The sequence below is a fragment of the Chrysemys picta genome, chromosome 16, assembly GCF_011386835.1.
Source record: "Chrysemys picta bellii isolate R12L10 chromosome 16, ASM1138683v2, whole genome shotgun sequence".
NCBI classification, from domain to species: domain Eukaryota; kingdom Metazoa; phylum Chordata; order Testudines; family Emydidae; genus Chrysemys; species Chrysemys picta.
The window spans coordinates 22,343,399-22,369,690 of NC_088806.1; the positions used below are offsets into that span (position 1 = coordinate 22,343,399).

Genomic DNA, 26,292 nt, shown 5'->3' on the forward strand with positions numbered 1-26,292 from the left:
TTGGGATCAGCTTAGGATCCTTCAAAATCAAAAGATGCTAGAGAAACACAGAAGTCAACACTCCCTTTCCACAGAGCTGCTGCCAAGCCACAGCCACGACCACCGCAATGAGATAAAAAGGAGCGGATAACAGCAGGGCGCACACTGGAAGATGGCATCCCGTCTACAGGTCTGCAGACAACACAACTCATCTATACAACAGACTTCACCATGCTGACAGGAGAGGAACAAGGAAGAAAGGAGAGGAAAAGAAGGGTGGGAGAGGAGAGGACAGGAAGAAAAAAGATCAAGGGGGAAAAAAGAAGATAAATGAAACCAGGAGTGAGAAAATTTAAAAAAAAAAAAAGAAAGAAAAAAAGAAAAGAAAAGAAAAAGAAGAAAATCACTCAGACAAGCGGACTCAACTTCTCCAAGCGAGAGTGGGTGTGAAACACATGCAGAGGATCAGCACATGGACAGTCTTTAAAGGGGAACCTACTTGTTTCAAACTCAACGAGAGGAGTCATCGTCCTCCCCCACACTGGGGGTGGGGCAGCTTCCTCACCCATGGAATGGACATGGCTTTGCCACTTGCACCTAGAAGGCAGCAGAGGCTTTGCGTACCACGTACTGACTGCACTGTCCAAAGGGAGGAGAGGAGCTGGGGTTGCCAGCACACGACAGCCTAGGATGCAGAGGTAGCACAGGCGCTCGCCTGCCTTCCCTGTGGTTTTTGGGTTTCCTACGGCAGTGAGATGACAGAACCAACTCTTCCCAGTTAGGAGACGTTCATGGCACATTGGGTTCAATTAAAAAGAAAAGGGAAAGTTACTAGCGCTAATTTGATCACGGCATAAATTACCCACACCCTTAAATAAAACTTGCCTGCCCTTCGCACAGCAAGAGATATTGCAAAAGCCTTCCCACTCCAGCCATGCCAGGGAAATATAAACGAACACTGCATGCAGAGTGTCTCTTGTATCTCTCTATTTGCCCCCATCTGCCTGTCCCATCCAGGCCAGCCTGATCTGCATGCATCCCCACAGCGGAGATCCCATTCACACTGCTAGCAGTGCCCGGCTGCTGATGGGTAAGCCACCACAGAGCTCATAAACCAGAGCTCATAAACCACATCTCCCCTCCCCCTCTCTGCTTTTACTACTGCAGCATAAAACCTGGCTGGTCTGGTATAAAACTCCGGTGCCCCTGATCCACTGACAATTTTACGACCCTAAATCATAAAGAAATTACTTGGCTGCGCTGTTTATGGGATTCTTTTCTTATTAGCGTGCAGGATTTATTATCCCTCTGCCTTCCCCATTCGAGATAATGGCTCTCTCCCTCCTCTAGCTGAGGGGGAACCTGACAGTGAACCCAGGTTTGACTACAATGGGTTCTGCGCCCAAGTCCCAGAGTAAAATGCATTTCAGTCCCTGGTCATCAGGCCTTTGCTGGCAGACATTTTTGCGGCTTAGCTGCTGCTGAGATCTTTTATAGGCATGCATGAACATCTCAGCCTGGAATCGGCGTGAGAAGAGGATTGAAAAGGCTTCAGGTCTGCCATGGATACCTGGAGTGGGGTGTGGGGCAGAAAGTTTCCAGGGCTAAACAGAACATCCCAAAAGGAGGACCTCTCTCTCGGTGGCTTCTGAAGCTCTCTGGAAAGGACTGAAGCTGTCTGGTTGGCAGCTATGAGGGTAATGCTCCAAAAGGAGACAGTAGTAAAGACGTCACTGCTCCCTCTATCAGTCGCACACTCTGCACTCTCCCCCCACCCAGATGGGCCTCGGTGCGATAGACCCACCAGTCCGACACCTCATTCTCTGCCCTGGTTGAATATCCAGCTCTGTATTGCCCTCCCATCCCCCCCGCAACACACCCTCCAGACATCCCCATCTGTCTCCCTGATCACAATCCTCGGAGAGAGCTAGGAGGATTGTATCCCTTTGGGTATCACTTCCAGCTTTCGCTAAGCTGTTAGACCTGCTGGGTCTAGTGTCTTATCCAATCACACAGGCTCACGCCTGGGCTAGGAGCTGGATCTCACCCTTTGATAAGCAGCACAGGACAGCTGCTGTAAATTTCTGGGAATCTGCTGCTCTATGGGTGCATGCAGGCTCTCTGATAGTGGAAATAAAAGTAGGCCTGGGACACTGCATCGCTGGCAGCCAATGCCGTTGGTATTGGCCTGCGTGTCACTTCAGCTGACCTTCACTTCTGGTCTTCAGAGCTAGTACTTGGTAACATTTAGCTCCACAAAAGGACTCAGTGAAAGGAAGACGAGGAGGAAGCTCAACCACTACAAACGAATCTGGAAGCAAGTTCCTATTTCGCTCTTCCATTTCTGTGCCCGGACCTTGCTAGATCTGTGAAACTGCCCCCAGAAAGTCTCCAAGAGGTATTTTCCTGGAGCAATCTTGCAAGATTTGCTTACGTCACTGTAATCATTGTTGGGTTTGAAGCCACCATGCCAAGTTTCATTGAAAAAAAATTTCAGAGGGGTGAGGCTTCTATTGTAATTGAATTACTACAGTTCAAAACAAAGATTTAACACAGATGAGCTGAAGCTATGCACTGTACCGCTGCAAACGGCAAAAGAAAAAGGGGGAAAAACACAGAACTCCTCCAGTTTAATACAATTTAGAAATCTTGGGAATGAAGGGGAGGGGGGGAACCCTCAGCTGTTAAAATAAAATTGGAGAAGTATTTTGAAATTGGGTTCCCTTTACTGAATTCATGGAATGAGATCATAGTCCTAAATAACTAACTGTTTGCTAGCAGATATCAAACTGAGAGCTACGATTAGGTGTTGCTGAGCACGTGCCCGTTTTGTATTGTTAGTCCCTTATTTGTATCCACATGATAAACCCGGTATTTTAAGATTTAATTCTCCAATAGCACTGAACATTTATATAACCCTTTCACAGACCATTTCTCACCACTCATCCGGGTAGGTATTACTATCCCCACTGCCAGAGGAGGAAAGTGGAGGCATAGACAGGTGAAGTGACTTGCCCAAGGTCATGCGAGTCAGTGGCAGAGCTGCAATTAGAACCTACATGTTCCTGGCTCCCAACCCTGTTCAATCCACTAGACCATGCACCTCCCTACAGAATACAGAATGAGGAGCTGTCTCCCCTCCTCACCAGGCTTTAGGATGACCAGATAGCAAGTGTGAATAATTGGGACAGGAGGTAAGGGGTAATAGGAGCCTATATAAGAAAAAGCCCCCTAAATCGGGACATCTGGTCACCCTACCAGGCTTGCCCCCACAAAAGTCACAGCCATACCAAGTCTTTCTACTTGTATCCCGACTGTGGATAGGCCTCACTGAACCTGTGAGAGCGCTGAGGCACTGCTGAGTGGGAAAACCCAAAAGCCACAGAGACCTCATGTGCAAAGGTTTTGTCCTAGTAGTTTACAATTCCTTATTCCCCTTTAAAGGAAGAGATGGGATTGGAAAAGCCCCTTCCATGCCCCACTCCCCGCCACCCTCCGACAGCCCCCACGCCATCCTTTCGGACTTGGATCACCCTTACCTATTGAGCTGAGGAGAAGCTTGTCTCGACAACACTGCCCAGATAGCTGAGATCAATCAAAAACAAAGCAGTTAACAACACCCGCAAGGAGCCGAGCTCCGCAACACATCAGCACGTCAAAAACGCCAAAGGAGAAGTAGTGGGGGAAAGAAACAAACGAAAAAAAACCCCAAAACCAAACGAGGCTGGAAACAAAAGGGGGAAGAAACAGAAAAGAAAAATCAACAAAGCGGATGAAAACACTGCATAAAAGCGCAGACGACAGTGCTCTAACACAGAATTGTCCTGTGACTTCCCTATACCTGCTGGGCCTCATCAAGGTGTCCTGGCTATATTAGATTGGTTGTATATATATTCACACGCGAGATGATTATATATATTTTTAAAGCCACAACAGAATTGATTTGAGGTTGATTTTGTTACTACAGACCCCCCTCCAGTATAAGCACCCCTCTCTGACCCATTCACCCGGTCTCCTGAAACCGGCAATAAACAACAGTGCTGAATGGGCTAATTGGGTTTCTAAGGACTTAAAGCTTCCAGGTACCAGAGAGAATAAGTGAAATGCAAGGGGCACCGCAGGGTGAAAAGCCAGGCTCCCACCCCCAAACCTTGCTGTTTTCCTGATGTGACACTAACCTCCCTACACCTCAGCCAATGCTGGCTACACAAGTTTGAACATCGTCCTTCCTCCTTGCCTGCCCCAAGGCTCCTCTCTCCACTGAGTTTAACTGCACTGCGCTTAATAGTTTACTTCAAGCCATTAATTCCCGAGCTCCACGAGTTGAGGGATCAAGAGGTTAAACCCCACTACTTGAAAAAATAGAATTTAAAACAAAAGACAAAAGGATGGAAGGAAAGAACATCTACAGGATCTAAGGTGCTGCGAAGGAGATGAGGGAAAGAAGAAAAAGAGGCAGAGACGGAGCGAAAGAGAAGAAAAACAGAAAGACGCTTTGCCTGGCGCAACCCTGGTACCTGGAAAACCAGCCGCTGGAGTTTAGTGCAGCAGCCTCGTTCTTTGGGGCAGGATCTGAGAATACCGGCAGCTTCCTGATTTCCGTTCGGGTGAATTTCTTCTCCTGACATGCTGTTCATGGGACTAAGTCCTTGCACCCTCTCCCCGCCCGAGTCTTGGGGCTGCAGCATCGCTTTTGGAGATGGAGCGGCACGGTGACCTTTGTGGCCATCTCTGTGGTTCGCTATGGTCACTAGACTTTGTGGGGAAGGGCAGAAAGAAGCCAGAGAGCCAGGCACACACTACTGTTCCAGGAAAGTCAAGAGCCAGGAAATAAGAAAGGAAACTGCCGGTGACCCTTGGTCACTTACCCAACAAGCACAGGTAACGAGACCCCTAATCTAGTTCCTTACATGGACAGGCCCTTCTCCACACATCCGAAAACACACACTCCCAATCCCAAAGAGACTTGCGAGGGGAAGAGCAGCTGTTGGAGATAATGCACCATGAACGACCGACTGTTCCTCTGCCTATTTAACCCACTAACATGAGCAGTGTCCTAACGGTGCCAGTAGCGAGAGCCTCTTCAGAGCAGGGTCCTACAATGACAACTGGAAGTCACCTCCAAAAGGGATGCTGCAGCGTGTCCAGACAACCCCTATGATTTCAGATGATGATGATCATGATGATGATGGGGGGAGGGAGTTGGAGGCAATGGGTGAGGTTGGGTGGGGAAGGAAAGGCAGATAAAGGGCAGCTAAAGGATTCATACACTTACCCCGAAGTGGATAATGTTGTCGGTGTAGGCTCAGGTCTGAGAATCTCCTCCCCAGCCCTCCTCGGAGAGGGAATTTGTCCAAAAACATCCATACTGTCCCCGGGAAGGGAGGGGCACTGAGAGGAGGGGTAGCCAGTGGCCAAAGAGGTGAAGGCCATGGCAGGTCGGTAGCTGGGGCTTTCTCCCCTGCTGCTTTGAGCCGGGGAGCCGGTCGATGGGGTGGACTTGCGGGAGAAGCTGACTGCCGCGGGGGGCTGCAGGGTGATCTCCGACATCTCCGCTTGCTGGATGAGACCCGGTCGCGGTCTGGCACGTGCAGTCAGCTCCGGGGAGCTGTTGCGGGAGCTGAGGGGGCTTTGGGTCAGAGGGGAAAGCCTCGAAGGTTGTAGCACCACCTGATGTAAACTGGGTTCAGCCCTCCTGACTTGCCGAGGGCTAGGCCGAGGTCTGGGTTGGGGCTCATACCACCTGGTGTCCAGGCCAAATGTGCTTGTGCCACTGTGGCTGACTGACTCGGACGGTTCATGGTAAGGCAACACGGGTATGCCCATACCTTGACTGGTATGTCTTAGCTGCCCTTGACTCCCCATAGGTTGCATAGGTTTGTCCTGCCATTTGGTGGTGGTGGGCACAGAGGGTTGGCTTCTGCCAGGTGGCTTGCCAGTCCAACTCTTTGGTGCCTCCAGGGGCAGAATGCCAGGATAGGATGCAGGGACCTGGAGGGAGGAAGGGGGCAGGCCCCTAGGAAGACAGGCCGTCAGCTGCACACACTCTGCCACCTCGCACTGGTGGAGCTGTTGAGGGAATATCATGGGAGAAGCCTCTAGGCTGCTGAAAGGGAACTCAGTCCTGCCCCATGGCTCAGGAGACCGGCCCCCTGTTGGCGTCTGAGTCAGGGGCAACGTGCTGTTGGAAGTATTTTCTCCATTCTCCTCAGGGATGGTGGGGTGTCCAAAGGGGCCCTCGGGGTGCAGAGGAGGGGAGGACATGACAGAACTGAGAGGGCTGACCTCTGGCATGTAGAAGGGCGGAGGGTCCATTTCCCCAGGACTGCTGCTGCTGAGGTAACCATAAAATTGGCTGTGGTGGAAAGGCCTCGGGGCTGGCGGTCTGGCCTGACCAGTGGCCTGCAGGTGGCTCTCCAGAGCACCTGTGCCCTCCAAGCCCCTGTGGAATCTGGGGCTGTATGCTGGTGGCTGAAGGTAGGATTCCTGGCTGGAAGAAAGAGGGGTCAGCTGAGATTTGAGGGCTGCCACAGATGAGGGCACAATGGGGTCGTCATTCTCTTCGTCTGACTGGCGAAACTCAGGGTACATGTCTGTCTCCTCCACAAAGGGGAAGCCCTCTATCCGGCGGGTCTTGAGTGAGGGCTCCATCTCTGAGGGGTCCATGACAAAGCGGCCATCGGGCCCACGGCTGATGAGCTCAATGGGGGTAGTAGCCTCGGCTTCAGCCTCAGCCTTGGAGACACTGTACTTCTTGCTGCTAATGGCCCTCTTGGTCTTCTTGTAAAGGGACAACTCCTTTTCCTTGCTGGGGCTCAGCATACGCTTGCCCTGCTGGCCTTGGTCATCAGAGGACTCCGAGGGGGGACGGAGGGTGCGGATGCTCTCGGGACTCACTTTACCGGAAGACAACCTGGACCACAGAGGAGAGAAACCAAAAAAAAAAAAAAAGGGGGAGGATGGTCATGGGGAAAGGAGAAAAATCTGGGGCTTGCGCAGCAGGATCACGGGCCAGTTGGGCACAAAAAGAAAAAGCCTTAATTGTTCCCGGAAGAGGGAGGCCTGGAAGAATTTAGTGTGGGCATTATTATGATGGCAGAAGCTCACGTGGTTCTAACATAGGCCCCAGCAGCGTGCTGGGCAGAGGCATGAGTAAGAAGGAAGACAAAAAACAGGTGGCCACTACTTCTCCCTCCCGACTGCCAAACAGAATATGAAACATTTCCTCTCTCATCCCCCCTCAAGCAGGCAATCCACTGCAAGGTCTTGAAATTAGCTCGACAGACCCATAAGTCTGAATGAAAACAAGTCCAGAGCTTAGCTTCAGTTTGGCTAAGTACCCAAAGGTTTGTATGTTCATTTGAATTATCTGAGCCTCTTGCAAAACTAGGCTGGGAAACCTCTCAGTAAGATGTTCTCCCTCATGTGATTTCATTTCTAGTGCTTCAGATTGCTGTTGGGGAAAAACAGCACAAGAACATCCCCTCTGGCGGAATTTGGCAACTTCTGATCCCAGCTCACAAAATGAGAAGAAAAAATACTTATGATTTTCCCCCAACCCTGGAGTGTAAGGATTAAGGCTTGAAAAGGGAAGGAGGCAGCTCCTAAGAGTTCACTGCCCTGCCCCCGCCACCACCACACACACACAAGTCTTGGGACAAACAGGATTAGACACACAGACTCAGCAGATCCAATTGAGATAATGGGGGCAAGGAAATTGAAAAGTGTGGTCTTCTCAGTGAAATGGACGAGCCCACAGGAGGGGAGGGGAGAACGACATCAGCCGAACAAGATTTAAAAAAAAAAAAACAAAAAAAACCAAATATCAGGGTCAGCACAGGTCTCCTGCATGATGCTCCTGAAGCTACTACATGAGGTGATCAGAGGCCAGACTATTACTCTCACACCAAAGACACCCCCTGTTTCTATCTACCCTCGCTGGCAGATTCACTGAGTACTGCTGATGGTCTCTGGAAGGAGTTGAGACCAGTGGGACACAGTGATCCAGTCTTTAGTGGAGTGTGAGGAGGAAGATAAAATGGGGGAATCTTCAAGGCAAAAAAAGAGTTGCTCGTAGAACTCTAAATTTCCCAGTTAAAGAAAAAACAAAAAGGTGAAATATTCTTAGATACAGTGAAACTTGCATTAAGGATCCACCACTTCTTTCAAGCAGCCACTTAAAAATTGCCAGTATAAGGCTAACGGCACATTGGGCTGCATTAGTAGGAGCATTGCCAGCAGATTGATGGAAGTGATTATTCGCCTCTATTCGGCACTGGTGAGGCCACATCTGGAGTATTGCGTCCAGTTTTGGGCCCCTCCACTACAGAAAGGAGGTGAACAAATTGAAGAGTCTCCGGCAGAGGGCAACGAAAATGATCAGGGGGCTGGGGCACATGACTTACGAGGAGAGGCTGAGGGAACTGAGCTTGTTTAGTCTGCAGGAGAGAAGAGTGAGGGGGGATTTGATAGCAGCCTTCAACTACCTGAAGGGGGGTTCCAAAGAGGATGGAGCTCGGCTGTTCTCAGTGGTGGCAGATGACAGAACAAGGAGCAATGGTCTCAAGTTGCAGTAGGGGAGGTCTAGGTTGGATATTAGGAAACACTATTTCACTAGGAGGGCGGTGAAGCACTGGAATGGCTTACCTAGGGTGGTGGTGGAATCCCATCCTTGGAGGGGTATTTAAGGCCCGGCCTGACAAAGGCCTGGCTGGGATGATTTAGTTGGTGTTGGTCCTACTTTGAGCAGGGGGTTGGACTAGATGACCTCCTGAGGTCTCCTCCAACCCCAATCTTTTATGATTCTATGAATTCCACCTGAAAACAAAAAGTCCAGCACTACTCCCTTGGGAAATCTCCTGTGACAGACTTCATTGGTAACTACTTCCTCTGCTCCTGCTCTAAAGCCAGGCAGTCTCTTGCAGCCTATTTTGTTCCAAAGACTTAAGGAACACCAAAAGCATCAGACCCCAGGATCAGCAGATTTGAGACACTCAACATTAGATATTTCCATTTCCTGCGAGCAGCATCCCTACGAAGAGGTGTCTCCAAAACTACCAGACAGAACACAGCCTGAGTGGCACCTCTAAGGCGGAGATACTTACGGAGACTCCAGACTCTTCCTGCAGTGGGTTATCGAGAGAGGAGGGTCTGGAAAAGAATAAAAGAGGGAGAGAAGAGAGAGCGCTAAAGAGGCGCAATAGGCAGAAAGAGGCAACAAAAATCTTACAAAATCAACAGCAAGAACAAACAAAACAAAAAAAAGACACTCAACAAGAGGCCAAATTTTGGTTGATCTAGTGCTTTAATAGTCACAGACAACAAACTCCTCCAGACAGTTTCCTATCCTTTCTGTTATCACCAAATCATACACACTAGAGATAAAAGAGTCCACACTCCGCATCCCCAGCCCATGTGAATTTCCCTGCGGGGCATGACTGTCCCAGTTTATACAACTTAAGTGATGAGGCTTCCACCACTTCTTTTGGGTGATTCTCTACAGCAGGGGTGACCAAACTTACTGACCCTCGGAGCCGCATACAATAAATCTTCAGACATTTGAGAGCTGCAAAACACTCACAACTTGCCCCGTGGGGTGGCACCTGCCAGGGAGGCGCACCTGGCTGAGCCCTGAGCCCTGGCGCCCCTCCCCCCCGTGGGGGCTAAAGCCACAAGACCCCCCCGCCCCTCCCCTGCACGGCAGAAGCCCCGAGCTCTCTTCCCCAGTCTGGTTGGCGGAGAATGTGGGGGGAGCACAGGGAGCTCTGCAAGCTGCACTTTAACTGTAAAAGAGCCATGACTTGGCCACTCCCGCTCTATAGTCTAAAATGCAACAGTTCTCATGCTATAGGATCCATGAAACACCAGTGATATGAGCAGCTGTTCTTGGCGGCCCTCAGAAGGAAGTGACTTGAGAACCAAGCATGGAGGGCTGTGGGAAGGGAAAGTGTCTGCAAGGAGGTTCTCTCCCCAAGAATGAAAAATCCCCAAACCTAAAACCCACTGGCCTAACAGATATCACCATTAGGAAGGTCCCCCTGCCACGTCAACCTAGGTACCTGTCTCAATTTCATCTTCATCCCCACCTTGCCTCTACCATTTCTGATCACAAGATGTTTCAGACCGTGGCAAAGGCTCCCGTATAGCCAGAACGCATCTCTTCCCTCCCGCTGCTCTAGCATGTAAGCACTTCCTTCTTCTCTCGCAACGCTGAGATGTTGGGGTTTTCTCAAAGCGAGCCTCCAGACCTCAGCACACATATCTGGCACTTGTTACTTATTTAACCCATCTGTTCAGATTAGAGGTGAGGAATAAGTGGGAGAGGAAGGGCCAGGATCCAAACAGTCACAGCTGAAGGATAAAGTTCGGGCAAGCTTCACCCGAAGACGCTCAAGAGAAAGACAGACAAGGAAGATGACCACAAAATGCCACAGGGGGAAAATACGAAGTAGCAGGGCTCACCTTTCTTGCGCTTGAGCTTGCGTTTGCGTTGTTTGTTGACAAAGCAGGCAGTTAGCGTGCTGAAGAGGATGGCAGCAGCCAGAAAGCAGATGGTGGCAACAATGCCCGCCAGCACAGGTCGGGCCAAACCATCGTCCGTCAGGTCAGGCGGGGGGAATATGTCTGCAGAAAAAGGGGAATCCTTTGAGTTCTAAAAGAAACTGTTCACCACCACCAGGGTCCTCATCACTGTTTGGAAAGTGAGGTTTGCACAGGGTATGTAAACGAGTTGCAGAACTGGACGGTTCAGGGGATTGATGCTCAGGTTCAGAGCCTTTCCCAACTAGTTTCAGAGTAGCAGTCGTGTTAATCTGTATCCGTTGCCACAAGTACTCCTGTTCTTTTTCCCAACTAGGTTACTGGTTTAAATCCAGCCCAGAGTGGTAGTGAGTGAACACTGTTACTCTCAGATGCCTGGGAGGTGGCCTAGGAGATACTTTTGGGTCTCAGCCCAGAGCCTAACAAAGACAGATCCACATCACAAAAGAGTATCATCACTATTGGCAATCCACTTAACAGGAGCGCAGTCATAGCACTGGCAGTAGTGGTGGAAGCTCTGCAGGGATCGTTCTAGGAGTGAAAGGGGAATTCAGTCCTTGTGTCCCCATTCAGTCCTTTGTCTTTCTGAGGAGACTACCAACAAGGAGACCAAATGTGCCGGTAATCCCCCCACCCCATGTTCTTACATCATACATATCACTGTGGTATGTAAGCGCCCCAGAGTTAATGTGCACACCTGCCTACTGGATATGCACCGAGACCCACACTATCAGTACTCACAGGCCACTGAACAGTTATCCAACAACATTCAGTGTTTGCTGATCTGGCAGGATTTGAATCAGCAAACTTAACATTAGCTTATTTATAAGTGTGTGTACACAATTACTGGGAAGTGATTTTACATGATTTATGCTAACTAAATCTATCCACTTAGTTGTTCATATCAGTGCTTGTAAACCTGTCACTAGCACCAGCTTGTAGAACTTTTTGGGCTGAGACCGTAGTAACTGACATCGTGTAATTACATCTGGCCATAAGCTGAGGTCAGCTACACACCCAAGAGCTAGCAAATTCAGGCAGACAAAAGAGGAATCTAATCTTTAAAAAAACCAAAAAAATGAAAGTCAAGTATGCAACTTGCATCCAACAAAGTGCTTCTGCATAACACCACCTGAGGGCAGTGCTAGTCTGGATTTGTCCTGTACACAGCATAATTGAGATATCATTGGTCTCATATCGTGAGCTGGTGTAATTTAGGTTCCCATAGTTCTTATTTCCGTCTCTCCTTCCCTGGATTATATTTCCTTCCATCACAACTTGCTATTTTTTATATGGGAGGTTCTCCTGCAGACTGGGAAATATTCCTCTGTGCTGTGGTGTATGCAGGGCTGCATTGTGCTTTCTTGTGCTGCTGTGTGTTGCAGTCCCTTTTGTAGAGCTACAATGCTTTTGTTTTTACTCCCTGGTGCAGTATCACGCTGCCACGTATGCAGCTTTCATTTTCACGTCAATGCTGCATATTTCCTGGGTTGGAGCACTGTTCTCAGTGCATGTGGCACAACTGTGGTGCGCTGCGACTCCCTGGTTTGGGCTATGACTGTTATTTGGTACCATATTGTGCTCTGTTACAGTATATAACACCGAGTTTTGCATGGGAGTTGCAGAATACTCCGTTTCTGGTGAAGTCAGAGGGACCTCAATTCCCGAAGTACCTGGCAAGATCAGACCCTGCATCTCACCACACTGCAATACTGCCTTCCCATCTGGGCTCTGGGCTTAAGTTGTTTGGGGCTGGAAGGACGGAAGGACACTTACCTGTACTGGAGACACCTGCAATGTTACTAGGCTCACTGATGAGGTCCTGCATGACAGCCAGAACTCGGAACTCATACCAGGTGTCCTACAACATCAAACACAACATGAGCCACTAGTCAGAAGCTTCCTTCAACAATTTAACACACCAAAGCAAATCAGGCACCAGGATGCCTTCTCCAGACCAGATAATGGGAATCCTCAACATTGTTCTAGAGGGACTGCTCTTCCCTTGGGCTGATAAGGGAATTTGTTCTTCACTGGGTCTAGACTTTGGGACACCAAATTAGCCCCTACTGTGGAAATAAGTGACAGACATCCTAAAAGTATTCCCCGAATGCTCTCCCAGTGTTGCAATACATATGGTGCACAATCAATAACCCAGGCAAAGGGCCAATCCATTATAAAAACCAAAGGGCGCTCAGTCAGACCACCTCTTACCTGAGACAAATCCTTGGCAAAAAAGTCATTGTCACTCCCCAAGATGGCATCGTCCAATATCTCCCACCTCTCCCCTATGCGGAACTCCATGATGTAATGGTCAATTGGAAAGCTGTGATTGGCTGGAGGAAGCCACGACAACAGGACTCCTTGCTGCGTCCGATTGGCGGTTAGGCATCTCGGTGGGGTAACCAGCACCAGTGGTTCTGGAGTTGTTACAGGGAATGCTGAAGACACACAGGACAGGGAGGGAATGGGGCAGGGAAAGCATTTAGTGGAGTCCAGAAAAAAAGAGCAATAAGGTCTACAACTGGCTACTTTCTCCTGTTCACTTCAGTGTGCACATGCTCCCTTCTCTTCTGTCATCCTTCCTCTACAGATCCAACACCACCTGCAGCTGTGCTGGTCAGGATTTAAGCCTCTAGAGCTGTGACTCCACAGGCCTCAAGGCATACACCAACCACCTGCAAGATTCATGGGAAAGGACCGCACAATGGAGGAGCACTAAGGGCATTTTAATATTTTCTCATAAGCACTGGCCATTGGCTGCTGTCTGAGACTGGATAACGGACTAGAGGGACTCTGGTTTGATCCACTATGGTAGTTCCTACTGCTCTGCAACTGTAGGTTTAAGACATGCAGCCACACAGGGGTAGCATCAGCAAGGTCTCTTCTCTGAAAGATGCCAAGAAGTCTTTATGAGAAAAGGAACAGCCACAGATACAAGGAGGCCAAGAAGAAAGAGGGATACAGTCTCAAAGTCCACTCATTCCTGGACCTTTTTAAGACCACCCACAAGAGAACCAGAGGGAATGGTGATTTCGTGCTGTGACCTGGTCTGAGATAGGGTGTACATTACAACCGGTTAGTGCCAATGAGTTTTGGTTACTACCAGCCTGGGCTGCATGTGAAATAGAGACCTGGAGGTAAACGATATTGAGATATTCATAGATTCTAGGACTGGAAGGGATCTCGAGAGGTCATCGAGACCAGTCCCCTGCCCTCATGGCAGGACCAAATACTGTCTAGACCATCCCTGATAGACATTTATCTAACCTACTCTTAAATATCTCCAGAGATGGAGATTTCACAACCTCCCTAGGCAGTTTATTCCAGTGTTTAACCACCCTGACCATTAGGAACTTTTTCCTAATGTCCTACCTAAACCTCCCTTGCTGCAGTTTAAGCCCATTGCTTCTTGTTCTATCCTTAGAGGCTAAAGTGAACAAGTTTTCTCCTCCTCCTTATGACACCCTTTTAGATACCTGAAAACTGCTATCTTGTCCCCAGTCTTCTCTTTTCCAAACTAAGAAAACCCAATTCTTTCAGCCTTCCTTAATAGGTCATGTTCTCAAGACCTTTAATCATTCTTGTTGCTCTTCTCTGGACCCTCTCCAATTTCTCCTGAAACTCCTGAGCCAACAAATCACCACTCAAGACAAGATTTCAACATTTATCTCTGCAATCTGGTGAATCCTGTGGTGCTTGATGACTAAGACATAGGGCATACTGGTACTTGCATGGGCAATGTCACTGGCACCATTAACACGAGAGTGGGCCTACTGAATGTGACCAAAGGACCCTGCCTCATCTCACCACCCATCTCCATTCTCTTCATATCCAGGGACACTCTGAGCAACTTTATTATCCCCATGCGGTCTCAACTCACCTAGCGTGTTCACAGTGACCACCTCACTGAAGGCGCTCGTACCCAGTTTGTTTTGAGCCAAGACACTGAACTGGTAGGCGGTCTCTGGTTCCAGGGTGTCCACCAGCAACCAACTAGGACCAGTTGGTACCGGAAGAGACAGCCAGTCATGGGGTCCGAACTGTGCTCTCTTCATCCTGGCAAGAGAGAAGACAAACAACTCAAGTGGAGGTGCTTTTGAGGGAAAATGTGAATGAATGAAAGAAAGAGGACAGAGAGAGAGAGAGAGAGCCAATCCCTTAAGCAATAATGGAACTACCCTGAATGAGGGGCTGGGTTTCACATACCAGCAATATGTGTGGACAAGGTGCCAAGATTCTGACACCTACAGAAGTGAGTTGCCTTGAAATTGGGTCAGAAGAAAGACAGAGACTGGGACTAAAGACATTTGCTGGGCCAAGGGGCTCTCTACTCAGTCCCACGGTACACCCAGTCAGAAACCCACTTATTTACAGTGACATTCCAGCCAGCCCTCCCTCATTACATCAGGCCCTTAACGAAAAGCCCTTACAGTCGGATGATGGCCACAAATAGCACCTTCTCTCCCTGCTCTCTGTGGGTATTCAGAGTCACATCCTGATTACTGGTCATGACAAAAGGACATTTTGTTACTTTTTATTCCTGTTGTCACTGCCAGGAACAAACCAGTAACCACTCCAAAGAAACCAATAGTGACACTCCGGATTTATGCTGGGGCAAAGAAGAGCAGAATTTTACAGACAATTGGCCAGATTCTCGCTTAAACGAAGGCCCCTTTATGCCGCCGGAGCAATGTAAAAGGGTTTAAAAGTGAGAGTGAATTTTATTTACATTTCTGAGCAGTGTAAAGAGCCTTAGCACAAATTAGAATCAATCCTAATGGGTTTACGCAGGCGTTATGAGGACAGAAACGGTCCTCGATAATCTTCAGAACTGGTGATTAAGCACATGCCAGTTTGGGGTCTGGGGAATCAGTCAAGCTGGGATCTGATACCAGGATTACAGGGCTGGCAATGGTAATTAGTGGGAACCCGTCACTCTCCCCTGCGAAAACGAAAACAAAACCCTACACCTTTTCACTTGGAAATGAGTAAAAATGTTCGAGACAAAGAAGGAACACCTGGATGCAATTTTTAGAGGCATTTTTCAGACCGAACGGCACACTTTCGGTGCCATGTCACTTAATAAGAATAGCTGCACTTTAAGAACATAGAGGCCAAATTCTCTGAAGTAAATGGAGTTGCATCAGCGGAGGATTTGGGCACACATATCTATGTCCCATATTTCTTTCCCTTGATCTCCTTTTTTTTACCCTCTGATGGTGGCTACCCTGGCCTCCCGGAGGACAGAGATTGCAGTTGCAATCCTCACGGAGACTTCCTGTGACTCAAAACACATGGCTTTTCAAACTGTGAACACCTGACTGCCATACCCACATCATATAAGATCCAGGAATCCAGCCAGAAGAGCACAGAAAAGGGGTGATTTTAATGTATCTAGGGAGATGGCAAGAATGACAAAGCTCATTCAGTCTGGGAAGATAGGGGCCTCTTGGTTCTCAGCCTGCACCTACCTCTTCCAACCACTACTGCTCCAGCTCTGCTTTCCCCACAGTTAACTGGTAGCAGGCATCCTAGCATGTCTCCACAAAGGAAAGCTTCTGCCAGTGCATGGTACCGTCCCCCGTCCCCCCCCCCCCCAAAAATAGGAACTTACCTGTACAGTAACTATTGTTCCTTGAGATGTACGGTGCATGTATACATTCCAGTGTGGGTGTATGTACAAGCAATGCATCTGAATCAGAGGCTTTTGCCAGCCGAAGCCATAGGTGGCACATGCACCCCGTTCACCCCTAGCACCAAGCCCAGGGCATAAAAGGCGTGTGGTTGCTGCCTCCCTTTGTTTCTTCAAACCACCAGTAAGTTGAAAAATGAAGTAACGGAATATGGGGGGGGGAGGGGGTTGTGGAGTATATGTGAGCAACACATCTTGAAGAGCAACAGTTACTGTACAAGTGAGTAACCATTTTTTCTCCTTCAAGTGATTGTGCACATATACATTTCACGGTAGGAGACTCACCAACAATTGCTACACAGGTGGAGGGACTTCAGACTACTTGAAGAGAAACCACAACATCGACTTGGCGAATCTGGCGCCATTCTGAGAGGCTTGAGTAATAGCTTAGTGCCCGGAGAAGGCACACATAGGGGACCATGTTCCAGCTTTACAAATGCCTGCTATAGGGGTGTAGCTCAAGAAGGCTGACAAAGTGGAATGAGCCCTGTGGGAGTGGGCTGTTTCCTCAAATTTGAGGAGAGACTTTTGCCAGATCATAGAAAAGCTTGATACAGTGCGAAATCCAGCGTGAAATACGCTGGGCTGTAACAGATTGCCCTGTCATCATCTCAGCATAGACTACCAATAGTCTGGGAGAGGATCTGAAAGAGTGTGTGGTCCAGGTAAAATGCCACAATACCCAAGAAGCTTCTCTTCAGTTTTGGAAGAATAAAGCTTTGGAAAGAACTTGGTTGTCTTGATTAATTTGTTTGGCTTTCTTAAGTCCAGAATGGCCAAAGACCGCCTCTTTTTCTAGGCAATCAGGAGGTGGCAGGAATAGAAACCTTTCCCTCTGTGATAAGGAACTTCCTCTATTGTTCCCAATGTTCATCAATGTACTACTTGGTCTAAAAAACAATCTCATGAGATTGGTCCCTGAACAAGAGCAGAGAGGATGAGTTGGGGAAGGGGAGGGTGGTAAATTGGGTAACACATCCCTACTTTACAATGCCGAGCACCCACTTGTTCCTCCCAAACAGGGGGTCTGAATGCATGAGATGAGTCACAATTCGTACGTTGTCCTAGACAGTGCATCAAAACGCCTATTTCAAAGTCACTGAAGTCTGGTGAGAAGTGCCTGTTCTAGGCATCACCCACCAACATCGTCTGTAAGTTTTAGACCTCCTAGAGGTCTCTGCTGATATTAGGGCCTGTACTTTGTTTGGGGCTTAACCTGCTTCCTCTTTTGTTACCGAGGTGTATGCAACAAACTAAGGCCACGTCTACACTACCCGCCGGATCGGCGGGTAGTAATCGAGCTATCGGGGATTGATATATCGCGTCTCGTCTAGACGCGATAAATCGATCCCCGAATCAACACCCGTACTCCACCTCGGCAGAAGGAGTAAGCAGAGTCGACAGGGGAGCCGCAGCGGTCGACTTGCCACTGTGAGGACGGCCAGGTAAGTCGAACTAAGATACTTCGACTTCAGCTACACGAATAGCGTAGCTGAAGTTGCGTATCTTAGATCAATCTCCCCCCCCACCCAATGTAGACCAGCCCTAAGGCTCACACAAAAAAGAGTCTTACCGTGCACGTTGCATCACCGGTCTGAGAGAACAGTTGAGCCCCTTCAAACGGTACAACTTCTATTGCATTTTGCATCTCTCTTGGAATCTTGGAATGCCAGAGGCCTGCTGTAGCCATCAAACTTAATGCAGTATCTGACACGTCGATTGCTGCTTGGAGGGAAGTATGAGCAGCGACATGCCCTCCAAAAACGATGGCCAAGAACCGATCCCAGTATTCCTCAGGCAGTTTGTCCATGGATTTGGAAAACTGCTGTCCAGTTAATAAAAGTACATTTGGACAACAATACCAGACAATCTGAGACCCTTATCTGAAGGTTCACAATGGTCTATGCCTTTCTGCCACACAGATCCAGCTTTTTATAATCTTCGAGGTAGCCTTAGGCCTAGTCTTCACTTACCGGCTGGTCCGGCGGCACGCCATCGATGTTCTGTGATCGATTTATCGCGTCTGGTTAAGACGCGATAAATCGATCCCGGATCGATCCCGGAAGTGCTCACAGTCAGCGCCGGTACTCCAGCTCGCCGAGAGGAGTACGCGGCGTCGACGGGGGGAGACTTCCTGCCGCGTCTGGACCGCGGTAAGTCCGGACTAAGGTACTTCGAATTCAGCTACGTTATTAACGTAGCTGAATTTGCGTACCTTAGTCCGAAGTCCGGACTAAGTGGGGACCAGGCCTTAGTGTGAGGCTGCCTGGAATGCTCATTAGCCACTGTGAGCACTAATGAGTCTAGAATGGAATCAGTAAAGAAATAATCAAATTCTTGCTGAGGAACCTAGGCGTATCTGTCCGCCGATTTCACAATGGATGGGACAGAGACAGGTGTCTGCCAAAGGGCCTTTGTAGGTTCCAGTAAAGCTTCATTATTGGAAAGGGCAACCTTTTCGGGAGTGGGAGTTTGCAAAACGTCTAAATAGTGCATGAGGATTGTCTTGCATAAGCTCCGCTTGTGTTCCCAAAGACACGGCCACTCTCCTAACTAGATCTTGAAAAACTTTGAAGTCCTCAGGAGAAGGTGATGCTGACTTTGGAGCAATGGCCTCATCTGGAGAAGAGGAAGAGATATAGGTAGGCCACAGCTAAAAGCTCCTTCCCGGTCTCTTCTTCGTCTGTGGGTTCCGTTAAAGAGAGGTTGTAGGCTTAGAGAAGCGTCAACCCTAGGCACTATAGGAACTGGAGAAGGTGACTTTCTTCTGGATTGAGTAACCAACAAGGTGTCTAGATATTTTAAGAGCAGGCCAAGGGGCCCAAAAAAGCCAGGGTGGACAGTCCAATCTTAACAGCCCACAATGGAGAATTCCAAACTGGAGCAGCCTTATAATAAAGATCTTGCTCTAGAGTTTGGGAAATCTTTAGAACACTGATGGTCTGTACACCTGAATGATCATGACAGAGATACGGGTCCAGGCGACTGTCTATCATGTTCAAAGTCCAAAGAAGAGGAGATGTAACTCTCTTCAGTAAAAGGAGCAGCAGCCGCAGGAGGAAGTCCCGGCACCTGGTGTTATCCCAGAGGAACTGAGGTTGATGATGAATTTGACAGTGCTGGTGGACGAGGTGGTCGGAATGCAAATAAACGAGTGAACATTGACAGTTCCCGCAGAGCTGATGCAGTACATACACCCATGAAGTGGACAGAATTGGCAGTACCATGGCAACTGTAGTCAATGGTGCCAGTAGTGCTGCTGAAGTAGAGGCCACTGAGATTGGGACTGGATGATGCAACAAAGGAGAGACCAGGAAAGGGACACATGAAAGGTCTTTTACTGCGAAGAATGCCTGTGGCAGCGAAGGTACGAATAGCAGAAGTAAGTGCTCGGCTGCTAAAGGTGGTGGTGCCCAAAACAGCTGTCTCGCTGGTAGGGGTGAAGGCCCCAGTCTCAACAGCCCCTCTGGTGCCGGAGATAATGGCGTCACCTCTGATGGTAACTGAGTGTCAATGCTTCCAACCAGCCTTTGACTTGGCCCTGGAGGACTTTTCAGAACCCTTTTGTGAAGCGAAGAATGAGACTTAACATCTCAGAGACCGAGAAGGGTTTTGAGCACTTCAAGGAGGCCTCTGGAGACAAAGATGAATGATGTTTCTCACCTGTCTTGGGTTTAGAAACTGGGGCAGCTGGAATGGTACTCCTTATGGATGAACACTCCATTGCCTTGCGACTGGGGCTGGGCTCTGAATGGTGACATATCGCCTTCTCAAGAAGATGTACTTTGAGGCAGAAATCCCTGGTTTTTTATTCTCATTGGGAAGGAGGTACAAATAAGACATTTGTCCCCACATGCCCCTCACTTAAGCAGATTCAGCAACGCTTTTGTCTGTCATTAATAGGAATCACAGCCCTGAATGTGACAAATTGTTCAAAACCTGAGGATTTCCACATATTAAACCCACTACACTCTGACTACACTAAAACTAACACTAAGCTACAACTATACACACACACGATTTTTTTTCCTCTCTATGGCTGGCTAACTGAAGCTCAGAGAACGACAGGGAGCTCCAACTCTTGCCGGGGTGGTGAGAAGGAATTGAGGGAAGTGGTGCCCATGCCCCTTTTATGACATCACTTGGCACATGGAGAGTGGGATGCATGCGCCACCAATGGGTATTGCAAGTCTTGGTCTCAAGTGCATTGGGTGCATGCACACCTACAGTAGGTGCATGCACACCTACAGTGGAACATATACATACACAATTACACAAAGGAAAACATCACCTATCCGAACCATTTGCAGAGAGTTCTGGACCAGAATAGGGAGGGAAGGTATTCATCATACACCAGAACCAAAAAGTGCTGCAGAGAAATGAGAGTGGATAGAAAGTCTTTCCTGTTTAACATAACTACCTTAAAAAAAACTACAGCTCCCAGAATCCTCTGTCACACCAGCAGTTGGTATGGGGGCAGGGAAGAAGCTGCTGTCAAAAATGTTTGCCTCATTCAGGTCTCCCTGCAGCATTTAACCCTGCTGCCTTCACGCATTCCCTCCTTCTGGCTCCTTATTGATGCCTGGCCCAGGCCTCTAAGCTGTCAATCTCAGTAAGGCAGCTAAGTAACTGGAACGGCATGACACAGGAGGGGTGTTGGTTATAAATCCAGCACTGATCACCATCAAAGCATGGGGAAAGCTCTTCCCTAAAGATACTGCACAGACACAAGCAGCACGCTTGAGCTACCCAGCTGCTGTCCCCGTGGACTCTCTCCAAATGTCTCTGTGGAGCTGGACTAGCATTCACAGCACTCACTGACAACTAGAGAAGAAGGGGGGGGAAGAGCTGAAATGGAGTCTGGGCTACAAATGGACTTGTTGGTCCCCACCAGTGTGTGATCCCCCTACTAGAGATATATTTGGAAGGTGCTGATATATTTACAAGCGCTTTAAGATCCTTGGATGAAATGCACTCTGGGAAGGAAAAAGTTGTTAATAAACGGTGCTTTTTTTAAAAATGCCATTCTCCTGTCTCAGACCCACCTGGACAGCTAATAAAGGCAGAAGTAAATGACGCTTAGATCTTTTTTATAACGAGCAGCAGCCTCAGAGTCATGGCCAATTTTCCTCTTACCCACACAGATTGTAACATCCATGGCTATAGGTGAGCTCCTGGCCTCTGCATTAGCCTACAAAGCCCCAGCCCCAGGCCAGGTCTCACGCCCATGGAAGGTGCTGTTCAAACCCACATAATACTATCCTAAAGCAGCACAACAGACCACAAAGTCTCACTGAAACCTAGTTCCAAAAACGGCGTGCTTGGCAGGATGGAAGTAACTTTTCCGCTCCCTGGAGCTTTAGTCTGGTTTGTTCGTTGGAAGAGAAATTGCCATTTTTGACAGAGTGGGTGAAATTTATAATCAAAGCGTCCCAGCACAGCCAAAAGGGTGGGATATGGAATAACACTGTCAACACGGGGAGCTCAGCACAACAGGAGAAAACGTTGAGTTAGAAGGATGGCAGCAGCTGCCAATAAGGACAAAGGCAAGAAAGAGCAGACTCCGAAGGGCTTGACCTGCAGGAAGTCTCTCTTTGAGGAGGGTCATATAAATACAACAGGGAGAAGAATGCATAACCTTTGCCCGGATTTCCAGTCTGTGAAGGAGAGGAGGGCTGGCATTGATAAGTGGACACTAATAACAAGCAGGAGCTCTGCAGCAGACAAGCCTGCTTTGGCTTTCTCTCGCCAATCCATCTGGCACCATATCCCACAGGGTCTCCCTGGCGGACACGTCCCATGAGCAGCTAATACTCAGAGGGATGACTTTCTACAAGGAAAGTAGGCTCCTCCTCCTCTACCCAGCAGTGGTTCCCACACCACACCGGACCTATGGTCCAACACCACTGTACTGTCCTTACACAAGGTTTGGGCTAATATTCCCCCATTTATACTGTGACGGTGTACCCCATAAGGCTTTATGGGAGGGGGTGCTTATAAATGTATGTATGACAACTGGAATAATGTTTTGTGCTGCCTGTGCCATGTAATATATCTCCATAAAGGTTATGGTTTACTATATCTACTCATCCTATCTGTACATGTATATCATTTTCTACTTGAGGTTAAGAATATGGGCTGAATGCTGGCTTGGTTTCTAAGTAAGCTTTGTGAGGCATTTAGTCAGCTTCTTTAGGAAGGAATTCGCCAGGTTAAGTACCTGATCAGGAAACACTTGGAGAACAATGCATCTTGGAATGCTCCAATCCACATAAGAAGTCTTCCTGGAGACATGCAAGATACCATGTGGGCAATGGCTTCGGCCTGTAAAGGCTGAGTCATGCAGGGACATGTGACTTCCCCAGGTGACTCCAGAACTCCATCTTGGAGCTGGACTTTGCATAGGAGGGAGGAGGAGGGTCTCCACCCACAAGAGAGAGTCTATTTAAACCTGTGGGAGACCCCTCCATTTTGTCTTCAGCTGGCTAAAGAAGGAGCCTCTCCACCCACCCACCCAGGATACTTGAAGGAAACTGAAACAAAGGACAGTAACTACAGGGGTTGTGAGTGATAGCTGGACCCAGACTAAAAGGAGATCAGCCTGTAAAAGGGAGCATTCTGGAACTGGTGAGGAACTTATCTGTCTCTAGTTTGATTAGACATAGATTTGCGCATTTTATTTTGTTTTGCTTGGTGACTTACTTTGTTCTGTCTGTTACTACTTGGAACCACTTAAATCCTATTTTCTGTATTTAATAAAATCACTTTTTATTTAGTAATTTACTCAGGGTATGTATTAATACTTGGGGGAGCAAACAACTGTGCATCTCTCTCTATCAGTGTTATAGAGGGCGAACAATTTATGAGTTTGCCCTGCATAAGCTTTATGCAGGGTAAAATGGATTTATTTGGGTTTAGACCCCATTGGGAGTTGGGCATCTGAGTGCTAAAAACAAGCACACTTCCGTGAGCTGTTTTCAGGTAAACTTGCAGCTTTGGGACAAGTGATTCAGACCCTGGTCTGTGTTGGAGCCAGATGGGAGTGTCTGGCTCAGCAAGACAGGATGCTGGAGTCCTGGGCTGGCAGGGAAAACAGGAACAGGGGTAGTCTTGGTACGTCAGGTGGCAGCTTCCAAGGGGGTTTCTGTGATCCAACCCGTCACATACACTTCCCCCCCCCCCCCTTTTTTTTTTTTTTTTTTTAACTTTAGTCTCATTTTGTTTGGGATCTCAAAGCAAATGGGGGATCCTAGCTTCTCAGGAAGTAGACAAAGAATCAGTAAGAGACGCTGGCAGCGAACAGCAGCAGCCGACATCCTCCTCCAAGGTGAGACATGTTTCAAAAGGAAGGAGGTTTAATCATTCCTTCTCAAGGACATTTTAATCAGAGGCAGTTGTGTGAATTCTGCACTCTAAGCTCATTCTCTTGCTTGTTCAGATCTCTCTCTCTCTCTCTCATTTTCTCCCTCTTTCTATCTGCTTTCTTTTGTCTCTCCATGCTACTGCCCAGCCCCCACTTTCCGAGCTCTGGTACGTTGCTCTGTCTCAAGCAGAGCAGAATTTATCATGGGAAGCATGTATCCAATCTCCACGCTATCAGAAGACTCCATCTGGCCACATTAAGAAAAGAAAGAACGAATGAACGAAGTGGGGGGGGAAGGGAGGGGGAAGAAGAAAACCATGGCTGAAACACAGAAGGTCGTCGTCACCTTTACGTTTCAGATTTCAGTTGACAGAGATCCTGAGAAGGAACAGAAGGCGAATAAGCTCAGCATCCAAATGAGACACTGGCCTGTGCTGCGGCCCACCACGGTTCCCATGACAAGGGTAGACTGCAAGAGCATCTCCACAGTCCACTACCCGTGGGGAAAAGGAAGGCTGGCTTAAAGAGCAGCACTACTGGGGGGGGGGGGGGCACTTCATTCACAAGTGTGAATCTCTGACACTTATGCGTGAGTCACACCACCACTGGCAGCCAGGTGCACGAATCCTGGTGCTATCATGCAGGTCCTTCCACGCCAGGAAGCTGTAGACTGAATGCCGGCACTAATCCCTGTGCTGTGGGCCTCCTTGTGCTGGGATGCTGGATGTGTGAATCTTACCACTACTGCGTAACGTGTGGATCCAAAAACACTCAAAAGCTATCAGAATTTGGTGTTTACTCTGGACAGGTGTTAAACAGCTTTTTAAATCTAGCAACCGTCAACTGTTATGGCCAATTATTATTGTAAAACAGAACACTACTGACAATTCAGGTAGAAAAATCAGAGTCCCTTTTGTTGCATCATTTGTTTCCATTAAGCAACTGTCTTCTTCCTTAGAGGTCTTTGATTCTTCACAGAGCCAGTGGGAGCAGGAAATGGCCTTCGCCCTTAGTGCATCTCAACAGGTAGAAGTGCTTTTCATCTCAGAATGTAGGGTCCGATCCTGCTCCATTGAGGCCAGCTGGAATTCCATCTTTGACTTCAATGGGAGCAGGATCGTATGTTGTGGATGTGCCAGTGGGAGTAGGACACAGCCCGCTTTCTTACAGCTGTGGTGGCTCAGCAGGGCTAAGAGGACTAAAAATGGAACAAAAACTCACTTGCCTCGCTGAAGTCTGCAAATAGGAGACGTATTCTGTGTAAGTCCTGAGTGGTGGTATTAGAAAGCTGGGAATGGGAAACAGGGGGTGGATCACTGGTGATTACCTATTCTGTTCATTCCTTCTGAGTCACCTGCCATTGGCCACTGTCAGAAAACAGGACACTGGGCTAGATGGACCTTTGGTCTGACCCCGTATGGCCATTCTTTTGTTCTAGGACTCTGAATACCCACAGGTAATTGTGGAGTAAAGAAGTGGCCTTTTGACGTAGTCTCTTTCTTGAGAGTATACTTTAAAGTCTCTATATTTTCTGTCAGTGATGTGGCTGTTAAGCATTCAAAACAGGATTTTCAGTTCATCTTTAACTAGGTTCAGGTGGGAATAACATGAAAAATGCAGGTGGGAATTAATATAAAAATGTATTTCCCCTCTAACATAAGCAGAGTATGTTTTCAGGGCTGACAGAAGGACCAAAGAATGGCGGACCTAGAGCCTTCTACAAAGAAACACATGCAAGGGCAAGGGGGTTGACAACTGTACGTGTCGAGACTTGTATATCAGTCTCTCAGATCCATTGGCAGCGGTGATAGGAAGAGGGGGAAGAGAGAGAGAGAGTCCACCAGGACGAACCCTCAACTAAGCAGCAGCAGAGCATTCAGCAAAAAATTATCAACACCCCCCCCCGACCCCACTCCTCCCAGCTGCCCACACTTCAACTGTTCTGGGTCACCAGGGCTCCATACAGCAAAAAATGTCAGAGGATGTAAGCGGGTGTAGCCCCATTCAAGTCAATGGAGCTATGAGGATTTACACTGGCTCGGAATCTGACCTCATGCTTTTCACAGCTGCCCTGGCCACGGGAAGCTCCCATCACCTCCTCACCCACCCCTGCTTAGAAATGGCAATGCCTACACCTGGCTCCAAGTTCTGGCTGAGGAGAAAGGAAACGAAGCAGAGAGCAAAGCATGCTGGGATGACTCACAGAGGGCCGTACCAAACTGAGAATGTCTGCTCGTATCCACCGTCATAGCCAGGCTCCCAGGAGACGTTGGCAGAGGTCATGGAGACCATCACATGCACACTACCCGGGGCATGAGGGCTTGTGCCTGAAGGTAGAGAGAAACTCAGTGTAAGAGGCAAAACAGAAAAATACATACACATACGTGGGGCCAGTCACCAGCGCACCCAGAAGAATGGTAGCCCTTGGATTGTGGAATTTATGGTTGTTTAAAGACACAACAGGAGCCTAGAGAAATGGGAGCTTATTCTTAAGAGTGGAAGTACATTTTCCCCTGCCTCTGTGCGCTCAGAGGGCTTTTAAAACTTTACTTTCAGGAGGCAAGATGTGTCCCATTGGAGAATGCATCCAGATAGGTCAGTGGTGCCGACCACTTCGGTCTGTACTGGTGGGGATAATGCAGAGAAGGGGCCCATTCCAAGCACCAGCTTCTCCCAGCAGAAAGCATTATTGGGAAACATGCAGGTGTGCTGGACA

At 48.4% G+C, this 26,292-nt stretch overlaps 1 protein-coding gene across 5 annotated transcripts in view; it reads right to left on the minus strand.

Annotated features, from left to right (window-relative positions):
- Positions 1 to 26,292, minus strand: part of IGSF9B (immunoglobulin superfamily member 9B) — a 106,607-nt gene that overhangs the window by 15,060 nt on the left and 65,255 nt on the right. Inside the window, exons 12-19 of one of the 5 annotated variants that reach the window (XR_010593022.1) lie at positions 25,780 to 25,903; positions 14,402 to 14,577; positions 12,733 to 12,959; positions 12,295 to 12,379; positions 10,441 to 10,602; positions 9,084 to 9,129; positions 5,255 to 6,892; positions 3,519 to 3,564 (exon numbers count right to left, since the gene is read on the minus strand). Coding sequence is in view for 4 of the 5 variants with exons in the window: in XM_008164570.4 (XP_008162792.2) it covers positions 5,255 to 6,892; positions 9,084 to 9,129; positions 10,441 to 10,602; positions 12,295 to 12,379; positions 12,733 to 12,959; positions 14,402 to 14,577; positions 25,780 to 25,903 (2,458 nt within the window). In the remaining variant the exon portion in view is untranslated. Of the gene's footprint in view, positions 1 to 3,518; positions 3,565 to 5,254; positions 6,893 to 8,079; positions 9,130 to 10,440; positions 10,603 to 12,294; positions 12,380 to 12,732; positions 12,960 to 14,401; positions 14,578 to 25,779; positions 25,904 to 26,292 lie in introns of those variants that run through there. The other 4 variants (XM_005309982.4, XM_008164570.4, XM_042851932.2 and 1 more) reach the window with 4 other exon arrangements.